General features: G+C 42.3%; 1 protein-coding gene across 1 annotated transcript in view; it reads right to left on the reverse strand.

Moving 5' to 3' along the window:
- The window catches only part of tafa1a (TAFA chemokine like family member 1a), a gene marked incomplete at both ends in the record, with an annotated part of 38,205 nt that extends 27,801 nt beyond the window's left edge, over positions 1–10,404 (reverse strand). The window contains one exon of the mRNA XM_080854617.1: positions 10,281–10,404. Coding sequence (XP_080710743.1) covers positions 10,281–10,404 — 124 coding nt within the window. The remainder of the gene's footprint in view (positions 1–10,280) is intronic.
- Between the last annotated feature and the right edge of the window lie 2,176 nt (positions 10,405–12,580).

Below are 12,580 nucleotides of genomic sequence, written 5' to 3' on the forward strand. Positions count from 1 at the left end.
AGATTTGGATTAGTCGTATGCATGTTAAAATATTTTGTGATTTTGAATAAAACCAAGTGGTACAACATGAATCGAAGGAGGCTTAAAAACTAGAAATTATGTTAATGTATCGTCATTAAGACAAGTACTTGCATCTTTTAAAAGGTTCAAATCAAAATAGAGCAAAATCAAATACATTATTAACATTCATGTCAGGCCAGTCAATACAGATCAGAACCACTACAAGTTTAACCATGTTGCAGTATGAGGGTTAAAAGCAATTGGCTCAAGATGCACTTTCAATGGTTCATATTAGTTTGAAAATGAGCACTGTCACAGGGCAGCCACACGCTTGCATTTCTGCTGTCATCACAGTCAGTCAAGATGATTGCTCAGCCTCAGAGTGCATCTACATGATTGCTGGTGTAACGATGGAGAGATGCATTCATTACTTATCATCACCAAACCTGTAGCCAACAGGGCCGGACTGGATGCTGCTTACAAAGACAAACAAATGCTTAGATTCTTCTGTGAATCGCTGAACTCTCTCTTTTTCACGGACACACACACACACACACACACACACACACACACACACACACACACACATACCCACACACACACACACACACACACACACACATACCCACACACACACACACACACATACTCACACACACACACACACATACACACACACACACACACAATTTCTTCCTCACCAAAACAACACCTCTTGACAGAACACATCTGTGATCCACTGGGGACGTGTGTTCACGTCAGGAGCCTTGGATTGCATGGGAACATAGAGAGTACAGCATATGAAAGAAGCCCTGCTGATGGAGACATCAGACAAACACTCCCACAGCCCCTCCAATCTCGCCCAGCCTGCTTGACAGGTACTGGCAGACGGCAGTCAATCTCTGGGGACAAGTCTGCCGGTCCTCCCACCTCCCCCAGGCTCTGTGCCACCCCCAAAACCCCACCACACCACCCTGCCCCCAGAGCCGTAGCGTCCTCACACTGAGTGACACAGCCCATGACAAACAATCAGCGTGGCAGACTCTCTCATTCAGATTGCAGAGTGTATGTCATGCCCAGGCCTAATGTGACTGTGATTGGGCCAGCAAAGACACAGAAATCAATCCTCAAACAAACGCTTGTAATCGTCAACAGGGTAATTACACAGTAGGTGAGCCTAAGCTAGTGAGCTTCCATGCAGGCTATTACCCACGGCCTGGTCTGGTCACGCTCCAGTGATGTCGGATTATTCCCCACATATGGACAGTTCAAACATGTCGCAGTGAGTAGGGTTGGGGGAGATTAATAAATAAATAAGCCAAACACACTGGCTATCCATGCATGACAAACACAATTTCTCTGTTTTGTTGAAGTCTTCTGTACCGGATGAAAAAAAGAAAAGAAAAAAATCGGGCGTCTTATGAATCACCATCGCAAGCCTTGCCGACTGGGACGGAGGCAGAGAGACAAACAGCCGGCAGCGCATCTGTGAGCGCTACCAGAGCTCTCGAAGAGTGCTTCTCTGGGGCCGGGGCCCTGTGCATGCAGCGCCACCGCCACCACGTCCAGAGCACATAAATAATCATCTGTGCCTCCACCCGCCCTTCGCCTGTCTGCATGACATTGTGCTGCGCGCCCCTTAGCTGGTGCTGTTCCCGGTTTATCTTGGTTTTACAGAATGGAATGGGAACTAAAATGGAGGGTTCACATAAAGAGGCCACGGTTTTTCATGTAAATGATGGTTACCTTGCTGTTGGGCATCATTAAAGAAAGTAGGAGATGGGGGGGGGGGGGGGGGGGGGGGAGAGAGAGAGAGAGAGAGAGAGATTCTCATTTTAAATAATGATTTTTTTTTTCATGAGCCCCTCCTGGTATCCTCCTTTTAGTTTTTGTGCCATATACTATAGACATTATTTGCCACACATATTGTTTTACCAATACCAAGTATAAGCATCTATATAATTGTTTTCTTGAAGTGATAATTGGGTGTATAAATAACACAAAGGATTCTGTGAAGAGACAATTTCTCTACTGTACCTGCTCCAGAGGTTTGTTGCATCCACTATATATATATATTGAGGTGTGGGAACTTGATAAGCTGATTGCAGGTCTACCAAACCAACCAAACAACAATTAATAAAAAAGAAGGTAACAGGATGTAATGTATGCCTAAAAAGAAGTATATCCAGATTGTAATAACTGAATAAACAACACTGATTCCATCCATTTTTATTAAAAAATGTCAAAAGTTTCAACATAGGAAAAAAATGTCATTGCTGCATTGATGCATTGTCATCAGTATTCAGCCTGCAGTGCTTGAATTCCAGTCTATCATAATATATATAACAAGATGTGTAGGTTCATAGGAAATCATATTACTTACTTAAACACAAACACATCAGTAACCAATGTATAGATAATTAATATTTGAAACTTTGAATCAAATTGGAGTTATTTTATTTTAAGTAGTACAGTCCCAAATAATGGCCAAATGTCTTTCCTTCCACACCGTACCAGAGGCAAACTGAAGGTCGAGAAGAGCTTATTGATGTGACAGGGAGAGGATCAGTTATTGATAATCTTTTTTGGACCAGAAAAGTTCTACAGCACTGAAAATCAAACTACAATATTAGCAGTTGCTTGCAATATCAGTGAGTGCATCATTTAGCAGTTATACAACTTGTTAATAATAGAATAAGTCTTTGTTATTTTAAATGAAAGTTCAGCTAGGAGCCTCTCTGTGACAGGAAGAACAGAGAGAAACCCAGCCAGATCAAATGTTTACTATAAATACCGCACAGAGGGGTTCTATTCCCGCCAACCGCTTGCTGACCGATTGCCCACATCAACCCTTATGTATTACAACATAATGGCCACATCCCTATTGCAATGAAATACGATTTCACAGTGCTTTGTAATCTTCCAGGTAATTCTGACCAATCTGCTCATCACTGGCAGCGATAAATGCGCCAGGGGGTTGACACCAATAGCCACCACCCCCGACAATTCATGACCTGTCAACCTTGATAGTCCAGCCAATCCAACAGCCACATAGTCCTCAACCCAAAGCAAATATCTCATTGTCACGCAATATCCCAACATTTCCTGTTCCCTGAACTGCTATATCATTCATCTTGGGGGGGGGGGGGGGGGTGAGCCATCACTGCATTTTGGAACTGACAGGGCACCTACACGCCCAGAGGATCAGAGGAGAAAGTGCATTCGCAGCGACTTTGCATCAAGCAAATCAAGCATTCCAATTAGATTTGAGCGCAATATCCCCCAGCTGTGGGGAGGGGGCTGGCTCTAGGTAGGTAAAGTGTACCTGTCCTTGCTGTGTAGCATAAGGACTTTCCATCATAATCCCAGGGAGCTGATTCCGTGGGCTCCAAATGAGCATGTCATTCGGCGTGTCAGACAGAAACAAGGCAAAGCCCATAAAGCCCCAATCTGCACAGATGTTTGATGGTTTTATCTTTCCCCATTGTCATCAGGTTTCTGTTCGGTTTGTGTGAGCATGAGTGTGTGTGTGTGTGTGTGTGTGTGTGTGTGTGAGCATGAGTGTGTGTGTGTGTGTGTGTGTGTGTGTGTGTGTGTGTGTGAGCATGAGTGTGTGTGTGTGTGTGTGTGTGTGTGTGTGTGTGTGTGTGTGTGTGTGTGCATATGCGTGTTTGTGTGCCTGATGGGACAGATTTCCTGCCTATACATAGACCCCCATTTACATTTATGCTTTATCTCAGAGTTTTCAGGGCTTGAGGTACAGGGTGTATAGAGTGTGTCAGCCCCATCCTTATCTCCCAACAGGGCTCACTGTCTCTCTGTGTGCCCGGGCTATGGCCGGGGGTTAAAGGGATTCAGATGAGCCCAGCGCCCATTCACATTGTCATCATCTGTCAGCGCATTGGATTATTGCCTGTGAGAACCTGAGCGTGGCACGCAGGACAGCAGCCTAATCAATCTCCCTGGCAGGGCATGGGAGGAGGATGTCTAAACCAAGATTCACGAGAGAGAGCACGGGGCCTCGCGCATCCTGCTCAAGTGATGAAGCAGCACCTCCACTCTTATTCCATATAAATTGTGCCAAAGGAGGATATTTGTCATTTGGAAAGGGGTGCGATGGGGGAATTTATGATGCACTGCATGTTAAAGTACATCAGGAGTAGCCATGCCCAACTAGATTTTACACCCTGTACTAACAGTCCGCTTTAATCATTCATCATAGAGCTTTGGCAAATATAAGGGATGGGAAATGATTCCTGTGTCCACTTTCGGTGGAGAAATGGTTTCTTTTCAAATGTTACCAGATACTGGGGTACTGAAGAGGTGCAAAGGGGGTGCATTCATAGAAATAAAACTACAGGTACAACACGTGATTGTCAATAATAGAAGTGAGCTTTGTTGCAAAATCAGTTCCAGCTGAAAATTGCATGTGGGGTAGGCAGTTTCTGCATCTGCTTCACGCTGTGTAGGTGTTATTGTCTCATAACAAATCTAACAAGTTCACTTTCAGAGTTGCTTTGTATGTGCGTTCGTATCAATGTGTATGTGTGTAAGTATGTGTGTGTTTGTGAATGTGGGCGAATTGTTATCTTACTGTATGTTTGTGCGCATGAATTACTTGGTGCTGTTCACCTCTTTTACTGTTCTGCTATTCTTAAAATATACCTCTCTGAAAGGTAATATCTCTCCTCTCCAATAATACGGTTGAGTTTTAGACCCACTGCACAAAGTCATATCCATAGAGTGTTTTAAGTCATTCTGTGCACATTGTGATATTTCTTTGGTCAATAAATGTATCATTGGGGGCCAAGCAGTGAAGTTGCCTAGGCAACCATAGGCGGAGATCCCGGTTGTGCCCCCCAAAAAATGTTTTTTTTTTTTTTTTTTATAAAGTAATATGAAATAAACGCACGACGACACAAGCTGTGCCTATTATAAACGTATAAGTGTCGAAAAATCATAATCCCCCTATTCCTCAAAGTATTTTAGTTCACATTCTGTTTCTAACTGGCTACCAACAGCTCCGCATTCAGTCAATCTGCCCAGCACACGGTCAGGTTGTGAGAGTGTTTTCCTCCTCTCTCCCCTGTCACTCCCGCTATGATACAAGATATGTAAAGAGATTTACCTCATTCTCGAACGCAGTAAGAACATGTAAAAAATAAGTTTTTCTAAACTCTAAATTTACGAAGTTCCAATCGATATGCACAAGTATACATACCGTAAATCCTCAAATAGTGGCCGGGGCTTGTATTTACTTAGGCTGCACAGCGCACCGGCCTTTATTTGGGGCAGGCTTGTATTAGGGGCAGGCCTTTATTTCTTACTTATCTTCTGTTATAGAATTGTATTATTTAAATAATGGGCATAATTGCAGTAGGCTAATATAATTCATTGCATATATGCGTTCAACACTTCCTGCACATCGCGTAGCGCTTTAGGTCGGGGTGTCAACGTAAAAAATAAACATCGGAATTATGGTCTCCACTGTCAGTCACGGAGGAAAAGATTTCCAAAGCCTTGAATTTAATCATTTTTCTAGACACTCTATTATGCTTATCGCGGACTGAAAACATTTATTTAACGAGCTGGTTTGATATCCAGCCTAACTTTCTTTCTACCTCCACCTGCTAGTCGTAGGCTACCCTATCGCATTCGTCTCGGGTCAATGTCAAACTTCTTTGCTGCTTTTTCTCCCGAATGTTCTTCAGCAATCAGCATACACCATCTCTTTGAATTTAATATCAAAGTTACGTAAGTCTACTACTGCTTTATGATCCCTTCTGGAAAAAGTAACCTAGCCAACTAAAACGTTACAGATAAACAACAGTAGGCTATAAGATACATGAATTTAGGCTAAACATTCGCCTAGTAGTTCTACGTGGGGATTTTTTTTTTTTTTATTGCAAACAGCCCATGAGATTAGCCAACAATATTATATAATATAATATTAAACATGAGGAGAACATGTATTTGTGAAATGCATTCAATTAAATTGTGATGCCTACTTTGAGCCGACGGACTGATGCTGGTAGGCTACAGTAATATACTGGTAAGCTACTTTATTTTACCCCCGGCTTGTATTCGGGGCCCGGCCTTTATTTGTCCGTATGGACCATGACCCCGGCTACTATCTGAAGCCCGGCTTCTAATTGAATCCCGGCCTTTATTTGAGGATTTACGGTAAGTTTAATAATGGATTGACATGACAACGTGAACGTTTGCCATAACACACGCATGCCGGTAATTAACACCGTTAAGATAGCTAGCTAGACAGTTAGGACACTGTCCTTTCAGGGGCAGGTTAATGCTAGTTAATAAACGTAGGTCTACATCTCAGTTCCTCTCCATATTAGTTAAATTAAAAGTTACAAAAATCACTTCGAATTTCTGTTTGGAAATGTGATAAGAGAATTCTGTATTTAGCAGTTTATGCTAGCTCTCGTGAAAGCTACTGTTTCATGTCCCTCCCTGGAATTACTCTCTGAAATGTTACCATGTATTGTCCCCCCCAACAATGAAATGGGATCTCCGCCCCTGTAGGCAAGCATTGTGTTTCTACCTTTTTTATCCTCTTTTTCTTCTTCTTCGACCTTTGGCTTCTGAGGCAGCCCCTAGAACTGTATGGTAGAAAGTTTTGAAATATGGCATACTGATTTAGGACAGTCCCCTGAAGTTTCATGTCTGTACCTCGAGAAGTCTAGCACCACCAATTGGTCAAAGTTGGAGGTGTGTTTATGAACTTAAGTTTTGAAAGGAATGCCAGATAAAAAAAAAAGGAGGGATACCATTGGATTTCTTAGATCAAGCTTGGTTCAACTCACTCCATATTAGATTTTGGATTTCAAACGAGCAAAAATGCATTTTGGAAAATAACTGTTGGTGTGTTTGCCTAAAAGTAGCACAATGGAGGAATTGCTAATTGCTAACGAGATGCTAGCGGCTAAACCTAGCGATACCTCTTGAAATTCGCTTACTTTGACATTATGGCAAACTAATGCGTCAACAACTTTCCTAATACAGTCAAACATCAAGCAAGTGCAATACAAGACAAAGCAAGATGGCAAAAAATCTACGGACCCTGGTATGGCAATGGCACGGAGGCGATTCTCCATATTAAACAGCATTGTAGCGCCCCAATCTTTTTTAAGCTGTTATTTTAAGGTAAAACTGATAATCCTTACCCTTACCCTGAAGGACAATTCCTACATAATGCCACAAAAATGTCTGGTAATACTGTGGGAGCTGCCAGAGCCAACACATGGCAACTTGTCAGGTCAACCTAAATGAGGCGGCTGCCATATTGGATTTTAACAGGTTTCTTTGGCCACAAATGTTGTTACATTTTCAACCTAACTTGCTACAGATTATCTTCAGACCAAGCTTCACAAAAGTTATCAGATGGATTTTATATTTTGAAAATTGATGGTAAAGCCACCAAACCGGGAATTATATCATTTAGCATTATTTGACTACAGGGGGGCATTAGTAGAAGCAAACACATGTTTTTTCTATTACTTCTTGACCTTATAAAAGTGGTTGCTATGCCTGGTAATATCTCAGGAGATCCCCTGAATGGGACATGGCAACCAACATGTCGACCAAATTAATGTGGTTTATATTGGATTCAATAAATAACCTTTAAATGTTTTCAGTGTCCAGAAACCTTCTCTAATCTTCACCAAAATTGGCACAGATGATCTTCAGATAATGCCTCATGCAAGTTACCAGATGGATTTTTTTTTTCAAAACTTTCTCAAAATGCTTCTGTTATAGTCTATCAAATTTAAATCTAATTGAAAAACAAATAGGACGTGAGCTCATATCTCAGTCAATCTGTGGTCAGTTGACATGAAACTTGCTGTGAGGACAGCCATACCCTTGATATAATGACAAGAAGTTTCCATGGCGGCTATGCACTGCTGGACTGCTTGGCCCCCTCATTACTGATTGCAGCTTAATTTATCAAGAAGTCTTTTGGTTAATTTCCATTTCAGCTTCAGATCAAACAATTCTTTCTTTTTAATAATTTAGAGATATTCATGCCTTTGTCTTATCCCATTTTGATTACTGTAATTACCATTACAGTAATTAGTCACCTTGCTCTCAAGCTTACCATCACTACAGGATTCACTAATTTGTTTTTGGACTAATTTCTCACATTTCTTTTTTTTTCTTTTTTTCTTTTTTTTTTTTGAGGCTTTTGCCTTTATTTAGATATGACAGGGAATGAGTGGAAGCGAGATGGGGAGTGGGATCGGGGAAAGAGGTCAGATGTGAACCCGGGTGTGTCAGCCATGTCATGCTGAGGTTAAAAGTAGACTGTGTCTTGACAGATGTGGATGTGGAGAGATGTGGAGTGGGGGCTGAGCAGTGCACTCATGACGCAGAGTTTCTTCCATCTCTAAAACTATACTCATTACCATCAGCATTCATTTAATTGCTAAATATGACTGTCACTGGAAATATGAAAGTATTTCTAACATCTTTAATATGCACGCCTCCTAAATGATGCTGTGAAGTGTGAACTATTTAAAAAAAATGTTACATGTTACAACTGAATATCCCTTGATTACTGTGAGTTGTTTTATTAATTACTTTATAAATAACAAATTATTTAAATTTCATGACTCATTATCTTTACAGATCTTAAATGCCATATACCATGCCAAAGCAGGTAAGTGAACCAAAATAATACATTTCATTGCTGTCAGTAAACAGCAAACAACTGAAATTCTGTGGCAGCTTTAGCATCAGCTGTGAAAGCCAATGCATTTTAATGTAAGGTCTGATTCAGTGGTTTACCTCATACTTTTCAGCATGCTACATGAGCAGGAACCTTTCAGGTATTTGTTCAGCTTAAATTTACAAGGACCTCTTCTGATATATCTGCAGTGTATCTACGAAATACTTTATCAAAGCAACTGACAGATAGCTAGAGTCCATTCTGATTCAGTATGCCCTTACTTCTTCACACTTGGGAGACCAAGGTTTGTTAGACTTTTTTAGGTAGTCTGACATATCTTGATGTTTTTGTATATTTCACCTTACTAAAAACATTGATGCAAAGGTGGCACATATGATTATATTCTAGAAGACCTCAGCAATAATAACATGAGAGTAAAAGGAATTTAGTAAAACATGTTTTTATTTCAATCAAATGTAAACATTTACCCTTACCAAAACCTTGAAAACCAAAGAATCTTGCCTTGGATGGCCATCAATACAGCATGATGCATAGAATTCTGCACCTCATCAAGAGTTTTAAACTAATGGCCATGAAGCTATTGGTTCATAATGCAGTTTCAACCACGAATACCTTCTTTAATGCAAGACCTACACTTTGATACACTGATGTACACTTGGCAATGTCACTGGGCAGCACTGCCAACAAAAACCAACATAGTCAATTTAAATAGTGTTTCAGCTGTAAAAAAAAAAAAAACTGTTGAATGAGGGGGACTGTGTTTAAGGGGTCTCATTAATGTTGTCAAGCAACATTTCTCACCACCTAAAAACCTGCCATACACCTGTTTCTTCAAAACCATGACAGTTGAGTGCTGATGTTGTTTCCCCTGCTAAAAGCATTTCCTGTTGCCCTGCAAATGAAAACACTGTATTCTGGTCCCAGTGGATGGGATATTGACTGTATGTTGATTACACCTTATCAGTTTCAGCAGATGTAGAGGACCACAAGCTCCCAACCACTTATTGATCCTTTACTCACATTGCTGCCGATACTGAAGAAGTACACCTTGGTTGTTAGTGGGTGAGGTTGAAGCAGTGAGTTCGTTTGAGATCAATTCTTGACTCTTCAAATAATTCGAAGGTTATTGAAAGGTGGCTATAATGTTTTTTAAGAATAAATGTTAACATGTGCAAGAAACTTGCCTCTGCCTTTCTGGCTACATTGTTTGGTTTAATGTTTTTTCTCTGCAATTGAGCCACAGGCCTCTAGTAAATGAACTTCTATTACACTGCCTGAATAAAGCAACTACCAAATCAAATGCACACAATCACATATCAGAACAGAAGGTGCTCCACAATCAAAGCCAATCGCTCTCAGATCTCTCCGGCCACCATCACTACCTCTGCTGACAAAAGACCAGGCCAGCATGACAGAACTACTAAAACCAGTGCTTTAAATCCTCTCAACAGAAGACCACAATCCAACCCGAAAAGAATTGAAACCATATTTTATATACTACTCTGAATTCAAAGGCAGTCAAGGTGGGGAAAAGAACTGGGTTTTTTTTTCAACAAGAGTGTGATGTACTCACCTATGATCTGTATGGTGTTGCGTCCAGGCCGGGTCAGATGCGGGTGCTTGATTGTGTGATAGAAAGTAGCTTGGCACAGTGACAGGCCTGCCACACTGATCCACAGCCACAGCAGCCACGACATGACAGGACACCTCTGCTGGGAGAGAGCTGAGAGTCAACAGCAGAGTCCCCAATGGCTTCTCCCCCCCCCCCCCCCCCCCCCCCCCCCCCCCCCCCGCTCACTCACACTCATATACCTTGTCTTTCACCTTTAGGTTCACAGTTGCTTTCTCGTCGTTTACATAGTTTCTTTATTCCTCTTAATGAATGTTTGTTTTGTTCCCACACAGAAAAAGAATGTGCAAAAAACAGGAAGTCATAAGGAGGAAATCATAAGGATGTCATAAGAAGAAGAGAAATGAGAGAGAAATGAAATTTTGACACATAATTCCATTCTTCCTTTCTTTTCTCATCTGCAATCATTTGGGTCTATTTTGGATGCCAAGGGAGAATAAAAGCAATGACCAAAATGTGTTTTTTTGGTGTGAAGACTCATTTTCCATCAGCCCCCCCAAGACAACCCCCTTCCCCCCAATAAAACCCCACCACCAGCTTCTCCTCTTGCCTGTCCATCTCCACTGACCTACTATGGCACATGAACACTCTCGCCTTCTTCCACACTGACTGCATGTGTTGTTGTTTTGGTGGTTTTGAATTAAAGGCCAATCATGTTGAGCGCTCACTCTGCACCCAAACGCTCAGAAATATGGATCTCCCCTCCTGGGAACGTTTCCTCACAGCTGGATATTCCTCCTGACAGCTTTGCCGTCAACCTCTGAACACAACTCTGCAATTTAAGCCCAAATTAGACTTAAAAGTGGGCCGGTAAGACTTCTTTTTCCATTTCCCTTTTCAGGACACTTGGCTGCCAGCATTGTGTCTGAAGACGCTTTTTGATATTGCAAAAAGCACAGACTGTGACTGTGACAGTCACGTGAATGCTTTATTGTCACCCCACTGAAAAGAGTGGCTGGAGCTTCTTACAATAAACTGGTGGGATGTCTTCTCTGTGTTGCAATGCCACGAATGTAACAAAACCAGTATTGGCAACCAGGAATATTCCAGTGAAATAATTGTAAGATTTCTCCAGTCCTCTGACCCATATGGCCATGCTGGTGTCTGACAGCTGTCACATCTGTGTCATGCTTGTGCACTGTGTGCCAGGTAAATCACTTTCTGTCAGGATCATCATTTATTCTGATGCTCAGATTCTAATGTGTATGCTCAACATGTAAAAGAAAAAAAACAGTCTCATTCTCATACAGATGTGAGAAACTGTTAGATATGCCATTCACTCACATTCATGTACCCTGGTTACTCACTGAAATTACAAGACAGGAATGAAGCAGGCAAAAGCAGCATAACACTGCAATCAAGACTCTGCAATCAAGTTGTTGTTGTGGTAAAGCGTTTCTTACCTGTAATCTTTAGGCACAGGCAAAGGGCAGGTACTAATACGTCCACTCTAATTCCCCCATTCTGAAGTTGTCATGAATATCCACTTGTACCCCGCTTGGCGTCTTTGGCAAAACTCTCTCTCTTTCCCTCTCCACTCTTCTCACTCCGAGCAGAATCGCACCAGCTGTCGGGTGAATGAGAGAAGCCTACCGGAGATGAGGCGATAACTCGACGTAATTTAACTCGGTGGAAGGCGGAACATCTCACCACCGAATCGTCACTTTTCCCCCAGGACAAGAGGCTGACAACAGCCGTGGAGTTAATACGCCTCTGCACATTCACACGTGCGCAAGGAAGGAGCGGCGGAGAGAGAGCGAGTGAGTGTGTGTGTGTGTGTGTGTGTGTGTGTGAGTGTGCGCGCGCGCGTGCGGCCAGCGACTGATCAGGCTCTCCTCTCTTTCGATCTCTCCCTCCCTTTTCTCCTTATCTCGCCCTCCCTCTTGCTCTTTTCCTCTCTCTCTCTCTCTACTTGACTCCCTCCCGCTCTCCCTTCCCCTATGTCTCTCTCTCTCTCTCTGTCCTTCCCCCGGTTTTACTCTCTCTTTATCTCTCTCTCTCTCTGTCCTTCTGCCGGGTTTACTCTCTCTTTCTCTCTCACTCTCTGTGTCTGCCTCTCCTCCTTACTAGTGCTGTCTCCAGCTGCACGGCTGTGCCTCCTTCAATGAGTACTTTGCAGTGCGAGTGTTCCCCCTCTCACTGCTTGCCTGCTGCACTGTGCCATGGCATTGCACTGCATGTCTCAAAGCACGGCAGACCTGTCGCGTCTCAGAAAGTGCGCGCCGAATGACACCCTATGTCAT

This window comes from Sprattus sprattus, assembly GCF_963457725.1.
Source record: "Sprattus sprattus genome assembly, chromosome: 16".
NCBI classification, from domain to species: domain Eukaryota; kingdom Metazoa; phylum Chordata; class Actinopteri; order Clupeiformes; family Clupeidae; genus Sprattus; species Sprattus sprattus.